At 31.9% G+C, this 24,191-nt stretch overlaps 2 protein-coding genes and 1 long non-coding RNA gene across 3 annotated transcripts; 1 reads left to right on the top strand and 2 right to left on the bottom strand.

Annotated features, from left to right (window-relative positions):
* Positions 1 to 3,066: 3,066 nt before the first annotated feature.
* On the bottom strand, positions 3,067 to 4,601 carry LOC18109964 (uncharacterized). Its single transcript, XM_006388202.3, has 2 exons — positions 3,910 to 4,601; positions 3,067 to 3,515 (listed from the first exon to the last, which is right to left on the bottom strand). The coding sequence occupies exons 1-2, from the start codon at positions 4,381 to 4,383 to the stop codon at positions 3,369 to 3,371; spliced, it is 621 nt and encodes a 206-aa protein (XP_006388264.2). The 5' UTR covers positions 4,384 to 4,601; the 3' UTR covers positions 3,067 to 3,368.
* Positions 4,602 to 15,587: 10,986 nt separating this feature from the next.
* LOC112325159 (uncharacterized) lies at positions 15,588 to 17,787 on the top strand. The gene is made up of 4 exons (XR_002979202.2): positions 15,588 to 15,943; positions 16,026 to 16,078; positions 16,397 to 16,518; positions 16,617 to 17,787. It is a non-coding gene; the product is annotated as an uncharacterized LOC112325159 (long non-coding RNA).
* Positions 17,788 to 20,227: 2,440 nt separating this feature from the next.
* Positions 20,228 to 21,769, bottom strand: LOC18108207 (uncharacterized). Its single transcript, XM_006371066.3, has 2 exons — positions 21,084 to 21,769; positions 20,228 to 20,689 (listed from the first exon to the last, which is right to left on the bottom strand). The coding sequence occupies exons 1-2, from the start codon at positions 21,555 to 21,557 to the stop codon at positions 20,543 to 20,545; spliced, it is 621 nt and encodes a 206-aa protein (XP_006371128.1). The 5' UTR covers positions 21,558 to 21,769; the 3' UTR covers positions 20,228 to 20,542.
* Positions 21,770 to 24,191: the final 2,422 nt, after the last annotated feature.

Genomic DNA, 24,191 nt, shown 5'->3' with positions numbered 1-24,191 from the left:
AAGATTAAAGTAACAAGTTCTCTCTGGAGATCATGAGTTCGAGTCTCAAAAATCTCAGGATTATTGAAGATTTTTATGGTCGTTAATTTTAGGGTCTGTGGGACTAATCGAGGTGCGTGTAAGCTAGCTGACCCGAACACCTACATTATCAAAAAAAAAAAAAGTAACAAGTTCTCAATGCCCTCCAAAAGCACACATGAGACTATGGAGATCGAATGCATGAGAATACAATTGCCACAAAAAAGATACAGCTCTATATAAAGTAACTTGAGTTTATTCTCTACTGGATCTGAGCTCACTTGAAGAGTTTCCAGTAAATTTTCAGTCATTTCCTCTTACCTCATCGCCAATTATATATTCTACTATTGGATGCATTTGACTGGTGATAAAATGCATCATTGGTTTCTTTCACATAATGCTACAGTTAGATCACCACCATCACCACCACCATCACCACCATTACCATCACCATCACCAATACCCAAGATCACTATTTATGCCCGCAACTAGCAGTCCCTTTTTAAAGATTTTAAGCACCTTGGTTCGCTATACATACACCCTTTTCTTTTTCAAGCTGCAGCCGCCACTCAAAGCTCATCTACAACTATGCCCAGTCAAGAATTGTGGCCTCACAATCACTAGCCAATATGTGCAATATGCTTTTCTCTCATGCCTTTCTTCGTCTCATGCCTTTTTAGATATTCTGGTGTCCTAGGCGTAAAGGAACCACACCAATCCATCCCACAAATTTGCTTTTGGAGACAAGATCATCCTTTCTTTTATTCCACCGTACCCATCAATAATTTATTTCTCCTCGACCCTTCTCTATCAACCAAAAAAAAAAAAACTACTATTAAAGAGACCACACAACGAAAAAATATTAAAGAATTGAAGTGAAGTTGTATCTTCAATAATTCCACTATCTCACACCGCATAAAACACGGTTCACGTATCAAAGTCATGAAAAGCCGAGTTGCATTTTTCCAAGGAACATGACAAAACTGAATCTAGCCAGGATAGAGTTTTTCCTTTTTACCAGTTCACTCGTAAAACTGAACCCGACACCTGAATGTTTTACTTTTTACCAGTTCACTCGTGGGTCAAATCGCATGAACAGGATCCAGTCTCTTAGCTATGCCTAAAGGAGACTCAACTCATCTTTTAAAACCATGACCATAGGTCATTAACCCACACATGCATTAGATTTCATTGTATAAAATTAATATTTAGTTGCTTAGGGGCTCCAATTTTCAATTAAATTTCATTGTATAAAATTAATATGTTGTTACTGATAAAGAGATTGTATTCTCAAGTGCCAAAAATCAGGGTTGAGTGTTTGATATTAAGATACAAGCTGCTTGTTAAAAATAATTTTAATACATGAGAATGTTTCACCCAACCTAGTTTGCATTTGCCCCTCTAAAGCTGCTATCATTAATGAATAATGATTTAGTTGATCTCAAACAACCTGCATCTCCTGATCATCATCACAGAGATTGTATTGGCCAATTACTCCACAATTCTCTTCACGATTTGCCATTGATCCGGATGTTGACCTGCTCTAATACCACCTGACAAAACATATAGCGAAGATAAAACTAGAGAAAAATTTCCACCTGACACAGCCTGTATCCCTTGATCATCGTCACGGAGATGGTTATCTAGCTTTAAGGTTACAAATCAAACTGTAGAGAAATCTAGAGAAATTGTTCAGGTATTTTTATTGAATCTAAATAATACTATTAATCTCTATAAAATAAATTAGACATCTCTTATTTTATTTATTTATAAATTGGTGCTTCTACTAATGTTGTATCTACTGATATGGTAAGCAATCTCAACCTTAAGATGGAAGCATATCCTCATCCCTACAAATTGAGATGGTAGGAAAAGAAGCATGAACATAAAGTAACAAATAGATGTCTTGTTTTATTTTTCTTTGGAAAACAAATAGTGGTGTGATATAATTCATATGGATGCATGTTATTTGTTGTTTGGTCATTCATGTAATATGATAGGAAAGTTCAGCATGATGGCGTTAAGAATAATTATTCTTTTATGATGTAGTAGTGATTGTTTTAGTTTTTAAATTTTTTATGTATTTGTTTGTATTTTCAACAAGTCAAAAATATGTGTTAGTTATTATTTGTCTAGATTCAAGTCAAAGTTATTTATTTTGATATCAATTATGTCATTTTTGTTTTTCTCTAAATTTGAAGGGTTGTTTCAAGGATATAATGATCATTTGTACTGTGTACTAAACATATTTGGTGAAAATTTGAGTAAAAGTCTTTAACTTGATCTTTTGACATCCTATTCAGTTTTATATCTCCCTGCAAGTTATAAAATTTAAACTCATAACTTTATATCTCTATGATTTTGTACCTTTAAAAGGTGAGTATAGACCATTATTTATGTGAGTGAATTGTTTCTACTCTTTAATCCTATTAAACTTTGAATTTACATAAAACAATTGTTTTGCGGTGAGATTATATAACTATTATTCATTATTTATTAGTAGAAAAGTAGGAATTCAAACGACATAATGAAAAAATAGGGGTGCTATGCCTAGGGGAACTCATCATTGTTTTACTTTTGATCGGTTCACTCCTGGGTCAACTCGCTTAATTCATGAATCATGGACTGGATCCAGCCTCTCGCCTATGCCTAGAGGAACTCATCTTTTAAAACCATGGTCATTAACCCACACAAGGATTAAATTTCGTTGTATAAAATTATTATATGGTTGCTTAGGTGCTCCTTCAATTTTCAATTAAATTTCATTGTATAAAATTAATATTTTGTTACCGTTAAAGAGATTGTATTCTCTTGTACAAAATAAAAAATGAGGGTTTGATATTGTGATATAAGATGATTTTGAAAAATAATTATAATATATTAATTAGAATGTTTTTTAAAAAAAAATTTAACATCAAAAGATACAAACTATTAAAAAACATAAAAAAAATAAATTTAATATTTTTTCAAGTCAAACATATATAATTTTAAAATATACCATAATAACGTCTTGCTTGCAATGAAATCAGTTGTGATAATGCTCAATGATTTTACAAGAAAAGCTTCATTAACAACATGATATTTTACACAAAAGCAGCTTAAGATTAAACAAGTTCTCAATGCCCTCCAAAAGTACACATGAGACTATGGAGATCGAATGCATGAGAATACAATTATTGCCACAAACAAGATACAGCAATATAAAGTAACTTGAGTTTATTCTCTACTGGATCTGAGCCCACTTGAAGAGTTTCCAGTAAATTTTCAGTCATTTCCTCTTACCTCATCGGCAATATTTATTGTACGATTGGATGCATTTGGCTGGTGATAAAATGCATCATTGGTTTCTTTCACATAATGCTACAGTTAGATTTTGATGAACCTTCACCATCACCAATACCATCACCAATATCAGTACTTATGCCTTCAAGATCACTACTAGTTATGCCTGCAACTTGCAGTCCCTTTTTAAGGATGTTAAGCACCTTGGTTCGCTTCTGAAATAAAAGATAATACGCAGATATATTAGAGGCTGAGTTCATATTTTTATAAGCAAACATATTTTTATACTTAATATAGTATTTATTTATCAATTAGATGGAGAGAATATTTGTATTAATGAAAATATGAGGATTCCACTAGTTATTTTGAAGCCAGTCTTGAAAATATAATTAATCTCTTCATCCAGAGAATTAAAGAACTTCAATCAATACGAAGAATGGGAATTCAAATGTAAAGCAGAGAAGAAATATAATAATAAAACAAAACCCAATGTTGAAGGAAACTCCATACGTAATGCTCCATAAACAATGAGTTATCAGTGAATTTTGGCAAATGTATAGTAATAAATAGTAAAAATATCTTATTGTTTTAGTTTCTAAAATTAATTACCTGAATGGGGGCCGCTTGTGTCGCGCTCCTGCTTCGACAAAGTAAAGTATAGTTATCGCAGAAGATGTGCCCATCGTTGTGTCTGAACTTTTTACCACCATAACAATCACAACAAACATCAAAGGTGCTAACTGAATCATCATCATTGAAGAAACACTGAGAGCAAGTGAAGTATGCTCCTGCCAAGAACGTCTTACAAGACTGGCAAATTATAGCCCTTCCACTCTGCATGATGTAGTACAAGACGATTGCTTCATCAAAATCCAAGGTTCCATTGCCGTCCTTGTCCAGCTCTGTAAACAAGCTTGGAAGAACCGTGTTGTTATCTTTCTTGAGGTACGCCACGTATTCATCTAGGTTAATTTTCCCGTCTTTGTTTTTGTCCATTTCATTGAAAGAAAATCTGGCATTTCTCTTCTCCTCATCGGGCAGATTCTCATAATAAGCTCCAGCAGCCCGGCGAATCTCCTCCATATCTATTTATGCGTGTAATATTTAAGAGGAAGAAGATTTAAGAGGATAACGGAAGAGAGGTAGCTTAGATCAACAATTTTAACACTCCAAAGGGACTTTGGTCTGCATCTGATCACAAAGCTCTCATGTTCGATAGTGATTTATAGTACTGGCAAGTGACCACACAATGAAGAAATATTAAAGAATTGAAGTGAATTTGGGTGTGGATTATCATTGTGAATTTGTATGGGACCTTTGGTATCTTCAATAATTTAACTTTCTCACACAACACATGAAACACGACTCCCGTGTCAGAGTCCATGCAAACCCAGCTACTACTATTATTTTAATTTATTTACAAGTAAAAAACCTTTAAAAAAATAACTTATATCACATTATTAAACACTAATGTTGTTGTGAACAATAAAAATTAATGAAAAAAAAATTAAAAATAATAACAATAAAAAACCCAAACAAGCTTATCTCTCCATTCCACCGTCCCCATCAATTATTTATTTCTCCTCCACCCATCTCTCTCTCTCTCTCTCTCTCTCTCTATATATATATATAACAAAAAAAACAGTAGCTTGATGTTGTACATGATGGGACCTTTGGTATCTTCAATAATTTAACTATCTCACACAACACATATGAAACACGACTCCCGTGTTAGAATCTTGAAGAACTCTGATGTGTTGATGCATACCTGCCCACGTCATTATATTTTATTAATTTATTAATATTTTTATAAAATAAATTATAAAAAAAATCCAAGAACATATCATTATTATAAAAAAAAGCTGACAAAGATAAAAATGCTTTTCAAGTCATTCTCAAATTTTGAAAAGTAAAAGGTTAAGTATATAATTTTAGTGTGAAAAAAAAGTTATACATGATGGGACCTTTGGTATCTTCAATAATTTAAGTGTGGATTATCGTACATCATGGGACTTTTTGTACATGAAACCCGAGTATTGAAGGCCATGTAAGTATAGAATTAGTTATTTTTAAATTGTTTTTTTATTTAAAAATATATTAAAATAATAATTTTTTATTATTTTTAAAACCGACATATTAAAATAATTTAAAAATATACTAAAAAAACAAATTTTACCCCAGCACCATACATAGTTTCAATCGGCACCCAAGTAGAATCACATACAATTCATTTTTATTCTTGTATTACCAAGTTAACTCTAACCCTTACAACCTTATGTCTCCCTTTCCTCGTACTAGCCACCAGCAAATACACCCTTTTCTTTTTCAAGCTGAAGCCGCCACTCAAAGCCCATGCAAACACAGCTACTACTATGAGAGCCCCCCACAAATTTTTTTTTGGAGAAAAGATCTTTTCTTTTATTCTACCGTACCCATGAATTATTTATTTCTCCTCAACCCTTCTCTATCGACAACAAAAGAAAACAGTAGCTATTAAAGAGACCACACAACTTTGGTATCTTCAATAATTCCACGATCCCACGCCAAAGGAAACACGGTTCACGTATCAAAGTCATGAAAAGCCGAGTTGCATTTTTCCAAGGAACATGACAAAACTGAATCTAGCCAGGATAGAGTTTTTGGTAAGTGAGCACCCTTAAAAAATTATTTTGTAAAATAACACAAGTAAAACAATATTTAGAAATCTAAGTATAATTGAGAGTATTATAATTGGCATGTGCCATCAGTAAGTCACGAATGCCTTCTGAACCTCCATTATTGCAGATCTTTTGATTTTAAATAAAAAACAAGTCTTAAAAATATCTAAATCCAGTATTGTCTAAAGTATTTGTGCTATTAGATCCCACCACTAAGTATATTAACCCATAATAGTTAATGCTTGGACATTTTCAGTTCAGGTTACAAAACCCATATTCAATAAAATTAAGAGTGAGCTCTGGTAATATAGAATAAATGAACTTGAACAAGGCATTATCCATAGACCACCGTTGCATAAACAAATTGTTTAGCGACATTTCATCCTAGGATTTAAAATTAGGTCAAAATGTGTTTTGCTATTAACTCTTGGTATTTAGGGTAAATGAACTCAACATGAATCATTATATTGTATATTAAAAGTATTAGTTGTTTCTTTTGATTTTAAATAAAAAAATAAATCTTAAAAATATCTAATTAAGTCCAATATTGTCTAAAGTATTTGTTTTTGGAGACCCCCACATATTTGTTTTTGGAGACAAGATCTTCTTTTATTTAATGGGTAACAATCATATTTTATCAATTTTATTGTTATGTTGGAAATTTTGGAGAAATTGAATTTTTTATGGAATTAATAACAATTAAATGATATTTATTTTTTGGTACTTGGAAAAGTATCAAAATCCCGCCTCAAATTCTGACCTATATTTAGATCCAAGAAATAGAGATGTAAGTTAATCTACGGATCATTGGTTTAATAATTCTTACATTATTGAGTCAACTCGGGTCTATTTTATTTTTTCAAAACGATATCATTTTAATTTTTTTTTATTTTCTTGACTTTGACTTGTCAGGTTTGACTAAATTCACTAAACAATGGACCACTAAATTCACTAAACAATGGACCAATATATTGAGTCATCTAAATTTAACTAAGTCAATATAAAAAACAATTTAAAATAAAATAAAATCAAAATCAAGCTGATCTTGTTGATTTTGAATTGATCTGCAAGATGTTATACCTATGTTACGCCTTTTTTGGTTTTGTGGTCCAACCGTGTTTTTAAATTTGTTTATTTTTTATTCAAATTAATATTTTATGTTTTTGTAACGTTTTGATATCTTAATATCAAAAATAAATTTTTAAAAATAAAAATAAATATTATTTTGATATCTTCACGTGTAACATCGCTCGTGGACTGTCAATATTTTCACTAGCCTTACAAAAAAACACTAGCTATTATTAATGAGACAGTGTATTACAAATTTTTTTATGTTCGATTGTGATTTATATTACAGATAAGTGACCACACAATGAAGAAATATTAAAGAATTGAAGTGAATTTGGGTGTGGATTATCATTGTGTTCCAAACTTATTTAAAACTTTGCTATTGTACATGATGGGACCTTTGGTATCTTCAATAATTTAACTATCTCACACAACACCTAAAACACGACTCTATGCTGACAGACGTTGTATGTTGGGTAATTAGTCGGAATATTTCCGTTGGTAAAACTGTTAAATATTGTAGTGATGTTAATCGCAACTCGAATGTCACAAAAGTATCTTCGACTCTTTTAACAGAGACATCCTGTGATAGTTCATTTTGTCAATAACTCTCTTCCCCAAAAAAAACTACAATACACACAATCATAAATAATCAATTTTTGAGCATCAAAATACAATTCACATAAGCAGTACATAGCTAAGTTATGAATCAATATGTTGAGTCATCCAAATATAACTAATTCAATATCATAAAATAATTTAAAATAAAACAAAATCTAAATCAAGCTCTAGATCTTAAGGATTTTGAATTGACCTGCAAGATATTATATTTATGTTAAGCCATTTTAGTATTATGTTCCAAGCCTTTACAACTCATCCTTGTTGTTTTAAAATTAGGTCAAAATGTGTTTTGCTATTCACTCTTGGTATTTAGGGTAAATGAACTCAACATGGATCATTACATTGTATATTAAAAGTATTAGTTGTTTCTTTTGATTTTAAATAAAAAAATAAGTCTTAAAAATATCTAAGTCCAATATTGTCTAAAGTATTTGTGCCACTAGATCCCACCACTAAGTAGATTAACCCATAATAGTTAATGCTTGGACATTTTAGGATCATGGTACAAAACCCTTATTCAGTAAAAGTTACGAGTGAACCTTGGTTATATAGGATAAATGAACTTGAATAGGGCAATATTCATAGATCACTGTTGCCTAAACAAATTGTTTAGCGACATCCCATCCTAGAATTTGAATTGGGTTTAATGAACCTAATATAGACCCATCCAATTATTCACAAACATGGCTTTATAAACTATTAATAGTCACGGGTCATGATATGGAGTAAATAGGGATATAAATATCAATTCCCAAACAAATTGGAAGTAACAGAAATAACCAGAACTTTAGAACGGATAGGAATAAAACCTACAATAGGTTTAACTCATTACAGTAGATCCATGTAGATACACCATCGGTAGATTGGGCACAACAGACCATTAGGGATAAAAGACAAGTAGCAATGAAATTTACTATAGGTATGATACTTTAGGGTGATAATACATTTTCTTTGGCGTAACTAGTCCCTTATCTTAGAACTCTGAAGACTAATTAGGGTTTTCTCATAACCATAATTGATGTGGATCAGCCCACAAACACCAATACGTATCTATTATATGATCTAAATGGACCAATTACAAGATCCAAAATAAAGGCACTGAAAGAAGCATTAAATAGATGCTTTGTTACTATTCTCTTGCATCCATATATATATATATATATATCACACACACACACACACACACAAACACACAAATATCTGATGATGAATATTGCCCATCTTGTGCTGAAGCAATAAAAGCATGCAAGGTAACAAAGCAAAGCAAGATTCAGGAGCTGTCTTTCTCACGTTTTCAATTATCTTTAAACAGTTTTCCAACTAATCGATAACACTCAAATATCCAAATAAAAAGAAGCTTCTCCCTTCCTTTTATTTGTCAAACAATAATAATAATAATAATAATAATAATAATAATGTTGGTAATAATAATGACAACAATATTAGTAATAATAGTGGTATTAATAGTGATAGTAGTAGTAATAGTCATGATAGTAAAAATAATAATAATAATAGTACTAAAAGTAGTAGTAGTAGTAATAATTACGCTAATGATAATACAATTAATATTCATAATAATGGTTATAAGACTATTAGTAATAGTTTGTTATCATTGTTTTTCCCACAAAGGAAAATATGCACTCGCAATGGAGCACAAAAAGTTACTAGCATGTGCATGACATGCGTCACCGTATAGAAGGCGTCCTCACACTTTGGTTGTAGCATGCAACATGACCTCCCAGTGGTTAAAACTATCCATCCACCATGTAGTTTTATGTGTTTTTTTTTTTTTATTATTTGGTCCTTATTCTTTAAATTTCTTATGTTTTTTCCTTAACCCTTCTATAAAACTTTTATTTGTTTTTCCAAAAAAAAAAATAATTTTCAACTTATTTTCACCGAAAAATACTAATAAACACGGGTAGGAGAAAAAAGAGAAGAGAGAAAAAATGAATTTAGAGAGTAATCAAAAAAGGGGTTATGACAGGGATAACCCTACAAAAAAAAAAAACAGAACCAATCACAAAGCTCAAGGCTTAATAAATCAATGTCAAATGATGAAAATAAAAAGAAAACAATTTCTAAAATGAATTTTAAAAAAAGACTGAACTCAAACAAGGAAAATAATTAAAACTGGTAGACTAGATCATGAGATTAGGACTTTCTTATAAAAGGCAAACACGAAAAAATTACAAAGCAAAATTTTCAATTATAAAAAATAAAAAAAATAAAACAATGAAGACTAAATCTTGCACCATAAATAATTGAAAGAAACTAATCAGGGATTACAAAATAAATGAAGAAAAAGAGCAATGAAAAAATTGAGGACCAGAATTTGAAAAAAAATGAATTAAAAGGACAAAATAAAAATAAATAAATGAAAAGGATAAAAAATAACAATAAAAAAAATGATGATCAGATTGGATACAAAAAATAAATTAAATTAAATACGAAGAGATGAAATTGATAAAAAAAAAAACTTTACGAAGCATTAACATTAAAATAAATAGAAATCAAAAGAATGAGAATCAAACTCAAAACAAATACAAACCGGAGGACACAACTAAATTCTTAAAGGCCTGACACAAATATGAAAGTTTAGGAGAAAAAAAAAAGGTAAGAAAAAAAAAACTCATCGCCGCCCGACTTGCCCATCACGCCACCTTAAAAGTTGCGCCACAACCCTGCTTCAGATGAGATAGCGACCGGATTTTTTTTTTCCATCAGAATTGTCTTCACGCGCCTCTATAAGAAAAGCTTGGAGGACTTTGAAGTGCTGATGCATACATGGCTTACGTCATCATATTTTATTCATTTATTAATGTTTTTATACGACAAATTATGAAAAGGGGTACAAGGACATATCATTATTATAAAAAAAGCGATGAGACAAAGATAAAAATGCCTTTCAAGTCATTCCTAAATTTTGAAAAGTAAAAGGATAAGTATATAATTTTAGTGCGCAAAAAAAAATATTGTACATGATGGGACCTTTGGTATCTTCAATAACTTGGGTGTGGATTATCATTGTGTTCCAAACTTCTTCAAAACTTTGCTATCGTACATGATGGGACCTTTGGTATCTTCAATAATTTAACTATCTCACACAACACCTAAAACACGACTCCCGTGTCAGAATCTTGAAGAACTCTGATGTGCTGATGCATACCTGCCCACGTCATTATATTTTATTGTATCAGAGTCCATGCAAACCCAGCTAGTACTATGAGAGGCCCCCACAAATTTGTTTTTGGAGACAAAGATCCTTTCTTTTATTCCACCGTACCCATCAATAATTTATTTCTCCTCAACCCTTCTCTATCAACAACAAAAGAAAACAGTGGCTATTAAAGAGACCACACAACGACAAAATATTAAAGAATTGAAGTGAAGTTGGGTGTGGAAACTTTGGTATCTTCAATAATTCCACGATCCCTCACCAAAGGAAACACGGTTCACGCATCAAAGTCATGAAAAGCCATGTTGGAGTTGCATTTTTGCAAGGAACATGACAAAACTGAATCGAGCCAGGATAGAGTTTTTGGTAAGTGAGCACCCTTAAAAAATTATATATTTTGCAAAATAACATAATATTTAGAAATCTAATATAATTGAGAGTGTTATAATTGGCATGTGTGTCCGTTAGTCACGAATGCCTTCTGAACCTCCATTATTGCATATACATTCTACAACATGCAAGTCGTAGATGTCAATCGCAACTTGCGTATTGCAAAAGGTATCTTCGACTCCTTTCACATAAACATCCTGTGATAGTTTATTTTGTCATCATCTCTCTTTCCTAAAAAAGCTGCAATGTGCACAATCATAAATAATGAATTTCCAAACATCAAAATACAATTCACATGAGCCGTACATAACCAAGTTATGAATCAATATGTTGAGTCATCCAAATGTAACTAAGTTAATATCAAAAAATAATTTAAAATAAAATAAAATATAAATCAAGCTCTAGATCGTAAGGATTTTGAATTGACCTCTGCAAGATATTATTTTTATGTTAAGCCATGTTTAATATTATGTTCCAAGCCTTTACAACTCATCCTTGTTGTTTTAAAATTAGGTCAAAATGTGTTTTACTATTCACTCTTGGTATTTAGGGTAAATGGACTCAACATGGATCATTACATTTTATATTAAAAGTATTAGTTGTTTCTTTTGATTTTAAATTAAAAAACAAGTCTTAAAAATATCTAAGTCCAATATTGCCTAAAGTATGTGTGCCACTAGATCCCACCACTAATGTGTGTTTTGGTGGGAGGTGTGGTGGTTTTTTTTCATTGAAAAACATATATTCTTTGCTTTTAGGAGGTGTTGTGTGTGCTTTAAAAGGGTTGTACCTTTAAAAAAAACCTCCCACCCAAACACTCCCTAAGTAGATTAACCCACAATAGTTAATGCTTGGACATTTTAGGATCAGGGTACAAAACCCTTATTCAGTAAAAATTACGAGTAGACCCTGGTACTATAGGATAAATGAACTTGAACGGGGCATTATCCATAGAGCACCGTTGCATAAACAAATTGTTTGGCGACATCTCATCCTAGGATTTGAACTGGGTTTAATGAACCTAACATAGACCCGTTCAATTATTCACTAGCATGGCTTTATAAACTATTAATAATCACGGGTCATGATCCGGAGTAAATAGGGATATAAATATCAATTCCCAAACAAATTGTTTGGCGACATCTCATCCTAGGATTTGAACTGGGTTTAATGAACCTAACATAGACCCGTTCAATTATTCACTAGCATGGCTTTATAAACTATTAATAATCACGGGTCATGATCTGGAGTAAATAGGGATATAAATATCAATTCCCCAAACAAATTGGAAGTAACAAGAATAACTAGAACTTTAGAACGGATAGGAATAAAACCTACAGTAGGTTTAACTCATTACAATAGATCCATGTGGATACACCATCGGTAGATTGGGCATAATAGACTATTAGGGATAAAAGACAAGTAGCAATGGAATTTACTATAGGTATGATACTTTAGGGTGGTAATACATTTCCTTTAACGTAACAAGTACCCCTTATCTTAGAACTCTAAAAACTAATTAGGGTTTTGTCGTAACCATAATTAATGTGGATTAGCCCACGAACACCAGTAAGTATCTATTGCATGTTTTAAATGGGCCAATTACAAGGTCCAAAATAAAGGCATTGAAAGAAGTATTAAATAGACTAGTCTTGCAAGTTTCGGCCAATGCAGAAATTAGAGGTCCATTGGAGCATCGAGAGGAGGCCTTAGCACATTTAATTATTTTGCAAGAGGGGTCAAATCCCACCATATTTGAAAAGATAAAATCGACAAAAATAGATTTGAAAAAAAATCATAGCAAAAATTCAAAAAAAAAAAAAAAACAGAAAAAAGAAAGCAAAACATTGTGGATTACTATTGTAATCCACAATGAGTGTTGGATGAACAATGGTTTTCCCCATATCCTTTAGTTTTTGTTACTTCATAAAGTTTAATAATATGGTTTTTCTATAAAACTATTTTCTTATTAACAATATAAGAAAAAAATAGACTATAAAAAATCAAGTTTAATTAAAAAAAAACGCCACCAAATCCATAAATTGGGATAACGTGGGTTCCCTTGACAAACCCGGAAACCACGCTAACCTCATAGAAAGACAAAAGAAAAGAAAAAAAATTACAAAAATTAAATTCTTAACCATTTCAATATTAAAAAATAAAATTGATAAAAATATATATTTTTTAAATCATAACAAAGAAACAAAAAGAAAAGGAAAAAAAAAACTATGTGTTCAAAAAATAAAAACAATGTGCGGATTAGCAGCTTTAAATTTTGAACTTACATAAAACAAAATAAAAAAAAAAAGTGAGATTATATAACAATTATTCATTATTTGTTAGTAGAAAAGAAGGAAAATTGAAACGGCAGAATAAAAAGAAGTGTTGTAACATTGTTTTACTTTTTACCAGTTCACTCGTGGGTCAACTCGCATGAACAGGATCCAGTCTCTTAGCTATGCCTAAAGGAGACTCAACTCATCTTTTAAAACCATGACCATAGGTCATTAACCCACACATGCATTAGATTTCATTGTATAAAATTAATATTTAGTTGCTTAGGAGCTCCAATTTTCAATTAAATTTCATTGTATAAAATTAATATGTTGTTACTGTGTTAAAGAGATTGTATTCTCAAGTGCTGAAAATCAGGGTCGAGTGTTTTATATTAAGATACAAGCTGCTTGTTAAAAATAATTTTAATACATGAGAATGATTTTTTTAAAAATAAATTTAACATGAACAAATAAAAATTATTAAAAAACATTAAAAAATATAAATTTAATATTTTTTCCAAGTCAAAATAAACACAATAAGTATCTCATTTTATCGTGCAGTCATGTCTATATCTCTATTTAGAGTTAATCACTTGTGATGGTGCTCAATCATTTTACTACAAAAGCGTCATTAACTACACGATTTTACACAAAAACAACATAAGATTAAAGTAACAAGTTCTCTCTGGAGATCATGAGTTCGAGTCTCAAAAATCTCAGGATTATTGAAGGTTTTTATGGTCGTTAATTTTAAGGCCTGTGGGATTAGTCGAGGTGCGTGTAAGCTAACCCGGACACCTACATTATCAAAAAAAAAAAAGAAGTAACAAGTTCTCAATGCCCTCCAAAAGCACACATGAGACTATGGAGATCGAATGCATGAGAATACAATTGCCACAAAAAAGATACAGCTCTATATAAAGTAACTTGAGTTTATTCTCTACTGGATCTGAGCTCACTTGAAGAGTTTCCAGTAAATTTTCAGTCATTTCCTCTTACCTCATCGCTAATTATATATTCTGCTATTGGATGCATTTGACTGGTGATAAAATGCATCATTGGTTTCTTTCACATAATGCTACAGTTAGATCTTGATAAACCATCACCACCATCACCATCACCCAAGATCACTATTTATGCCCGCAACTAGCAGTCCCTTTTTAAGGATTTTAAGCACCTTGGTTCGCTATACATACACCCTTTTCTTTTTCAAGCTGCAGCCGCCACTCAAAGCTCATCTACAACTATGCCCAGTCAAGAATTGGGGCCTCACAATCACTAGCCAATATGTGCAATATGCTTTTCTCTCATGCCTTTCTTCGTCTCATGCCTTTTTAGATATTCTGGTGTCCTAGGCGTAAAGGAACCACACCAATCCATCCCACAAATTTGCTTTTGGAGACAAGATCATCCTTTCTTTTATTCCACCGTACCCATCAATAATTTATTTCTCCTCGACCCTTCTCTATCAACCAAAAAAAAAAAAACTACTATTAAAGAGACCACACAACGAAAAAATATTAAAGAATTGAAGTGAAGTTGTATCTTCAATAATTCCACTATCTCACACCGCATAAAACACGGTTCACGTATCAAAGTCATGAAAAGCCGAGTTGCATTTTTCCAAGGAACATGACAAAACTGAATCTAGCCAGGATAGAGTTTTTCCTTTTTACCAGTTCACTCGTAAAACTGAACCCGACACCTGAATGTTTTACTTTTTACCAGTTCACTCGTGGGTCAAATCGCATGAACAAGATCCAGTCTCTTAGCTATGCCTAAACACTACTAAAAACAGGGGCCATTAGCATCTGAATTTAGCAACGGATAATTCTGTTGCTAAATTCAGTAACAGATTTGCAACGGATTAAATATATATTATTTTTTTAATATTAGCAACAGACTTTAGCAACGGAAAAGTTTGCAACGGATTATCTGTTGCTAATTTAAAAAATAATTATTTAAATATTAATATAAAATTAAAATTATATAGACCGTTGATTATTTTTGATATAATAAAATCACAACCGTTTAATTTTGCCCCCCTACTAATTCAACACCTGCCCCCCCGTTTCTAAACAAAGAAAAAACCAACAGTTGACAATTAATTAATTCCCAGTCTCCTTCGTCCCTAACACCCCCCCCCACGGTTTCTAAATAGAGAAAACAAAACCAACAGTTGAAAACACAGTTGGGTTAATTTTTTTTCAAAATTAAACAAAACCAATAACTGATTTTCCTTTTGTCCCAAACTTTTCATCTTCTTCTCATTCGTTTTCAGCATTGTTAATTTTTTTTCCTTCATCTTCTTCTCCTTCATCTTAACAGTTTCAATCTTTCTCTGTAAACCACCAAAAACACAGACCCATGGCAACATCGCACCAGACCCATCATTATCACCCTTTCTCTTTGTAAACGGGTTGGGTTTTGCACTCTCTTCTTCAATAAATCAGGTAATTAATTTAGGATTTATATTTTTCTCCGTTGCAATTTAACTTACACTAACAAGTTTTAACCTAACTTTCACAATCTCAGGTGTTGTTCTGTCGTGTAGATTCATCTCGCTCATCTATAACTCAAGAACACAGGTAACAATTTTTTTTTGTCGATACTTTGAATAATGGTTTTAGGCTATTAATTCGATAATATAAGGTTTATGAAATGTTTTTACCATGATCTATAACCTAATTATGCATGTTTAATTGAAAATTTATCAAAACCCCCAATTTAATTTTTAGGGTTACGGTTCATAAATTGAATGATTTTAGGCAACTGGACCAATGCTGGTAATTCATGTGTCTGGAAGAGAGTGATTGATGGAAATTATGCATGTTTAATTGAAAATTTATCAAAACCCCCAATTTAATTTTTAACAAGTAGTCTTATTGATGCTGGGTGTTCTTTAGGAGCAAGGTGGCTGGTTGAATTGAGTGTTAGCTCTGCAGTTTTTTTGTGTAATTTATTTTTCATGCCTTGAGAGATCCTTTCCCACCTAATTGCCATGGAAAAATCACTCACATCCGCAAAGGTCAGATTGTTTGCTTCCTTGCAATCTCTTAAACTATGCTTTTTTATTTATTAGTTTCAAGAAAATTAAATAAATAAATCTCTAAACTTTGATTGCAGGGAGGAGATTTGTGAAGCCATCAAATTTTACGAAGGAGATGGATGCTGATAGGGTATGATTGCTCAATTTTGTAAACTGTTACTGCTTGATAATATTGTTAAAAGTCAATTAGCAGATGCTCTGACTTGCATTGGAAATTTTGTATTTCCTTACTGATAGATTACTATATTTATTGATTTGAAAACCAGTGTACTTGTAAGGGTGAAGCAGGTACTACATATTTGTTTTGTATTCACAGCCTCTTTAAGATGCACTTTGATTTATTGAAGAGTTTAAAACCCAGATAAACTTGTTCTTTGGGTGATAATTATGCGTCTATTACTGATTACCAGCGCTCTTATTACAGTGGGCGCTGAGTATGAGCTGACGCTATAACTGGTTCAGTTTTGTTAGATTTGGTGGCTGGTTCAGCTATCCACTTTATGCAGTTCTGGAGAAATTTTCTGTGTGTTTTTGTCATCTGCTTTTTTTTAATATAGTTTTTTCCAGCTGCAGAATTTGATTATTGTGGAGATGTAAGGGATGATTATTTTCCCATATGTGGAGATTATACTGTGCAACTGCTCTTATAGAATCCAAGCCAGTCCTCTGCTCCTTCTTCATCTTTTATTCCTTTTATCTGTTTTTTTTTAATGAGGATGTGCAAGAATTGCTGTATTTTTTTAACTCAAATAGTGATCGAAGTTCAGCCCAAGTCCCAATGCAAATCACTGCTAGCAATGGTATGGCTAGTGTAAATAACTCACTCACCACAGCATCTACAACCACGTCTGCCAGCACTATTGTGGGGCTTCTCCACCAAAATTCAATGAATAATGCAAGCAGTCCCTATGGAGGAAACTCTGTTCAGATTCAATCTCCTGGTTACTCCACCTTGACCACTATATCCTGGTTCATTTTGTGTAGATCCAAAATATCATGGTTCGTCTCCGCAACCAGCACCATGATTGTATCTTTTGTTGTTTTTTTTTATTGTATTTCAACTTATTTGTATTAATTCAAGTTTAACTAAATTTTTATAATATGAATATTATTTTTATTCCATTTTTTATTAGTGATACAATTATTTTTAATATTAATTTATGTTGGTTATATATATTCCACAATTTTTAAAATATCCATAAATAATTAATTAAACAAATTAAAAGTCATTTTGATAAATAAATAAAAAATTAATTTATTAAAAATAATATAGGCAGCAACGGATAATCCGTTGCTGATTGTAAATAATTCATCAATCAGCAACGGATAATCCGTTGCTGATTCACAAAACCAGCAACGGATTTTCCGTTGCTAAATTAGCAACGGAAAATCCGTTGCTAATTTTAGCAATGGAATTTCCGTTGCTAAAAAATCAGCAACGACAAATTTGCATATGATATTTGCCGTTGCTGATTCCGTTGCTAAATTGTTTTAGCAACGGATTTTAATGTTATTTGCAACGGATTAGTTAGTTGCTAATTACTATATTTTTTAGTAGTGAAAGGAGACTCGACTCATCTTTTAAAACCATGACCATAGGTCATTAACCCACACATGCATTAGATTTCATAGTATAAAATTAATATTTAGTTGCTTAGGGGCTCCAATTTTCAATTAAATTTCATTGTATAAAATTAATATGTTGTTACTGATAAAGAGATTGTATTCTCAAGTGCCAAAAATCAGGGTTGAGTGTTTGATATTAAAATACAAGCTGCTTGTTAAAAATAATTTTAATACATGAGAATGTTTCACCCAACCTAGTTTGCATTTGCCCCTCTAAAGCTGCTATCATTAATGAATAATGATTTAGTTGATCTCAAACAACCTGCATCTCCTGATCATCATCATAGAGATTGTATTGGCCAACTACTCCACAATTCTCTTCACGATTTGCCTTTGATCCGGATGTTGACCTGCTCTAATACCACCTGACACAACATATAGCGAAGATAAAACTAGAGAAAAATTTCCACCTGACACAGCCTGTATCCTTTGATCATCGTCACGGAGATGGTTCTCTAGCTTTAAGGTTACAAATCAAACTGTAGAGAAATCTAGAGAAATTTTTCAGGTATTTTTATTGAATCTAAATAATACTATTAATCTCTATAAAATAAATTAGACATCTCTTATTTTCTTTATTTATAAATTGGTGCTTCTACTAATGTTGTATCTACTGATATGTTAAGCAATCTCAACCTTAAGATGGAAGCATATCCTCATCCCTACAAATTGAGATGGTAGGAAAAGAAGCATGAACATAAAGTAACAAATAGATGTCTTGTTTTATTTTTCTTTGGAAAACAAATAGTGGTGTGATATAATTCATATGGATGCATGTTATTTGTTGTTTGGTCATTCATGTAATATGATAGGAAAGTTCAGCATGATGGCGTTAAGAATAATTATTCTTTTATGATGTAGTAGTGATTGTTTTAGTTTTTAAATTTTTTATGTATTTGTTTATATTTTCAACAAGTCAAAAATATGTGTTAGTTATTATTTGTCTAGATTCAAGTCAAAGTTATTTATTTTGATCTCAATTATGTCATTTTTGTTTTTCTCTAAATTTGGAGGGTTGTTTCAAGGATATAATGATCATTTGTACTGTGTACTAAACATATTTGGTGAAAATTTGAGTAAAAGTCTTTAACTTGATCTTTTGACACCCTATTCAATTTTATATCTCCCTGCGAGTTATAAAATTTAAACTCATAACTTTATATCTCTATGATTTTGTACCTTTAAAAGGTGAGTATAGACCATTATTTATGTGAGTGAATTGTTGCTACTCTTTAATCCTATTATCTTTGGTATCATAAGCTGCTTCCACCTCTAACTTCTCCATATTTACAACATTACTAATATAATATTTTCCGTCAGTAATTCCATTATTATTTGCTAATTTTCTGATAGCGAATTAAAGCAGCTTCTTATATATTTTTTTTTACAAGACAATAGTTGATCTCTGTCCAGGTTCTGTTGATTGTGTTGTTATACTTCTAGTTTCATGTTGTTTTGATCAACCTTTATATATTAAGATTTTTAATGTGCAGCTTATGTTAATGTTATTCGATGAAAACCCTTAGAATAAAACCATTCTAGTATATCAAGAATCTGCAAATGGATGAGGTTTACCAACGTAGCAATACACAAACTTTAAGGATTTGTTTCCACGCCCAACTAATAGTCGAGCACTTTTAGTCCAAGATTAGCATGGCATTTAAGATGGTAGAAGTAGCAGCAGCTTTAAACTTTGAATTTACATAAAACAATTACGGTGAGATTATATAACTATTATTCATTATTTGTTAGTAGAAAAGTAGGAATTCAAACGACATAATGAAAAAATAGGGGTGCTATGCCTAGAGGAACTCATCATTGTTTTACTTTTGATCGGTTCACTCCTGCGTCAACTCGTTTGATTCATGAATCATGGACTGGATCCAGCCTCTCGCCTATGCCTAGAGGAACTCATCTTTTAAAACCATGGTCATTAACCCACACAAGCATTAAATTTCGAGTCAAACATAATTTTAAAATATACGTACCACGATAATGTCTCGCTTCATCCGGAAGCCATGTGTATATGAGTTAGTCTTGCTTGAAATGAAATCAGTTGTGATGGTGCTCAATGATTTTACTAGAAAAGCTTCATTAACCACATGATATTTTACACAAAAGCAGCTTAAGATTAAACAAGTTCTCAATGCCCTCCAAAAGTTCACATGAGACTATGGAGATCGAATGCATGAGAATACAATTATTGCCACAAACAAGATACAGCAATATAAAGTAACTTGAGCTTATTCTCTACCGGATCTGAGCCCACTTGAAGAGTTTCCAGTAAATTTTCAGTCATTTCCTCTTACCTCATCGGCAATATTTATTGTACGATTGGATGCATTTGGCTGGTGATAAAATGCATCATTGGTTTCTTTCACATAATGCTACAGTTAGATTTTGATGAACCTTCACCATCACCAATACCATCACCAATATCAGTACTTATGCCTTCAAGATCACTACTAGTTATGCCTGCAACTTGCAGTCCCTTTTTAAGGATGTTAAGCACCTTGGTTCGCTTCTGAAATAAAAGATAATACGCAGATATATTAGAGGCTGAGTTCATATTTTTATAAGCAAACATATTTTTATACTTAATATAGTATTTATTTATCAATTAGATGGAGAGAATATTTGTATTAATGAAAATATGAGGATTCCACTAGTTATTTTGAAGCCAGTCTTGAAAATATAATTAATCTCTTCATCCAGAGAATTAAAGAACTTCAATCAATACGAAGAATGGGAATTCAAATGTAAAGCAGAGAAGAAATATAATAATAAAACAAAACCCAATGTTGAAGGAAACTCCATACGTAATGCTCCATAAACAATGAGTTATCAGTGAATTTTGGCAAATGTATAGTAATAAATAGTAAAAATATCTTATTGTTTTAGTTTCTAAAATTAATTACCTGAATGGGGGCCGCTTGTGTCGCGCTCCTGCTTCGACAAAGTAAAGTATAGTTATCGCAGAAGATGTGCCCATCGTTGTGTCTGAACTTTTTACCACCATAACAATCACAACAAACATCAAAGGTGCTAACTGAATCATCATCATTGAAGAAACACTGAGAGCAAGTGAAGTATGCTCCTGCCAAGAACGTCTTACAAGACTGGCAAATTATAGCCCTTCCACTCTGCATGATGTAGTACAAGACGATTGCTTCATCAAAATCCAAGGTTCCATTGCCATCCTTGTCCAGCGCTGTAAACAAGCTTGGAAGAACCGTGTTGTTATCTTTCTTGAGATACTCCACGTATTCATCTAGGTTAATTTTCCCGTCTTTGTTTTTGTCCATTTCATTGAAAGAAAATCTGGCATTTCTCTTCTCCTCATCGGGCAGATTCTCATAATAAGCTCCAGCAGCCCGGCGAATCTCCTCCATATCTATTTATGCGTGTAATATTTAAGAGGAAGAAGATTTAAGAGGATAATGGAAGAGGTAGCTTAGATCAACAATTTTAACACTCCAAAGGGACTTTGGTCTGCATCTGATCACAAAGCTCTCATGTTCGATAGTGATTTATAGTACTGGCAAGTGACCACACAATGAAGAAATATTAAAGAATTGAAGTGAATTTGGGTGTGGATTATCATTGTGAATTTGTATGGGACCTTTGGTATCTTCAATAATTTAACTTTCTCACACAACACATGAAACACGACTCCCGTATCAGAGTCCATGCAAACCCAGCTAGCTACTACCCCCACAAATTTGTTTTTGGAGACAGATCTTATCTTTTATTCCACCGTACCCATGCATTATTTTTTTTCCATCAGAATTGTCCTCACGCGCCTCTATAATAAAAGCATGGAGGACTCGAAAGTGCTGATGTATATGTGGCAAACGTCATCATATTTTATTGATTTATTAATAGTTTTATACGATAAATTATGAAAAAGGGTCCAAGGATATATTATTATTATAAAAAAAGCGATGAGACAAAGATAAAAATGCCTTTCAAGTCATTCTTAAATTTTGAAAAGTAAAAGGATCCAAAATAAAGGCATTGAAAGAAGCATTAAATAGATGCTCTGTTAGTATTCTCTTGCATCCATATATATATATATATATATATATATATATATGGATGATGAATATATAGACACACATATCTGATGATGAATATTGCACCGTACCCATGCATTATTTATTCCACCTCAACCCTTCTCTATCAACAACAAAAGAAAACAGTAGCTATTAAAGAGACCACACAACGAAAAACTATTAAAGATATCTAAAAATATAATAAAATTTAATTTTAAATAAAATAAATTTAAATTTTATCCAAAAATCGTATCTCCACACCGAAGGAGTATCACATACAATTCATTTTTATTCTCGTACTACCAAGTTAACTCTAACCCTTACAACCTTATGTCTCCGTTTCCTCGTACTAGCCACCAGCCATACACCCTTTTTCTTTTCAAGCTGAAGCCGCCCCTCAAAGCCCATGCAAACCCAGCTACTACTATGAGAGGCCCCCACAAATTTGTTTTTGGAGAAAAGATCTTTTCTTTTATTCCACCTTACCCATGAATTATTTTTTTCTCCTCAACCCTTCTCTATCGACAACAAAAGAAAACAATAGCTATTAAAGAGACCACACAGCGAAGAAATATTAAAGAATTGAAGTCAAGTTGGGTGTGGAAACTTTGGTATCTTCAATAATTCCACGATCCCACACTTACATTTATCTGATGATGACTATTGCCCACTAACTATTGACATGATCCTCATTTTCTATGGCAATCAAGCTATTGGTATTGTGAACTAATGTTTTTTCTTTCGTTTCAACCAGAAACGATTAAAAAATCCCAAGCATTTTCTATGGAAATCAAGCATTTTCATGACCTAATAATTTCTTTTGGTATACATAATTTTTTTTTTGTGAAAATTTAGTATAGTTGAGAGTATTATAACTGTCTTGTGCATCACGTCAGTCACGAATGCCATAACCTCTATTATTGCAAATACAATCTATGACTTGCTAATTATAGATGTCAATGGCAACTCGTTGTTGTATAAGGTGTTTTCAACTTCTCTAAAAGAGTTATTCTGGGATAGTTTATTCTGTCATCAACTCTCTTCTTCAAAAAAATTGTAATTCACACAATTACAAGTAATTAGTTTTCAACATCAAAATACAATTCACACAAAAAAAGCACTTAACTAAGTTGTAAATCAATATGTTAGTCATCCAAATGTAGCTAAGTCAATATCAAAAATTAATTTAAAATAAAATAAAATCTAAATTAAGCTCCATATCTTGAGGATTTTGAATTGACCTGCAATATATTATATTTATGTTTAGCCATGTTCGGTATTATGTTCCAAGCTTTACAACTCATCCTTGTTGTTTTAAAATCATTTTAAAATGTGTTTTGCTATTCACTCTTGGTATTAAGGGTCAATAGACTCAACATGGATTATTACATTGTATATTAAAAGTATTAGTATTTCTTTTGATTTTAAATAAAAAATAAGTCTTAAAAATATCTAAGTTCAATATTGTCTAAAGTATTTGTGCCACTAGATCCCACCACTAAATAGATTAACCCACAATGGTTAATGCTTGGACATTTTAGGATCAGGGTACAAAACCTTTATTCAACAAAACTTATGAGTGAATCCTGGTATTAAAGGATAAATGAACTTGAATAAGGCATTATCCATAGATCATCGTTGTATAAACAAATTGTTTAGCGACATCTCCTCCTAAGATTTGGACTAGGTTCAATGAACCTAACATAAGCCCATCCAATTATGCACTGACATGGCTTTATTAACTAATAATAGTCATGGGTCATTGTTGTTATCTATTTTTGGATCCCTATACAAAAAAAAAAAGAAGGAAATATTAGAAGAAAAAAACTAAAAATATATATATTAGTGAGAAAAGGACATCGAGATGCCCAGAAAATAGCCAAAGATTGGTTGAGAAAGTTCGAAAATACAAAGATTGAAATTTGACAGTATGTTTTTGATTAATGAAGGCCCTATTGACAAACGAAATTC

This window comes from Populus trichocarpa, chromosome 19 (assembly GCF_000002775.5).
Source record: "Populus trichocarpa isolate Nisqually-1 chromosome 19, P.trichocarpa_v4.1, whole genome shotgun sequence".
NCBI classification, from domain to species: domain Eukaryota; kingdom Viridiplantae; phylum Streptophyta; class Magnoliopsida; order Malpighiales; family Salicaceae; genus Populus; species Populus trichocarpa.
Note: the sequence above shows the minus strand (reverse complement) of the source record. Positions and strands in the feature narration are given on the sequence as shown.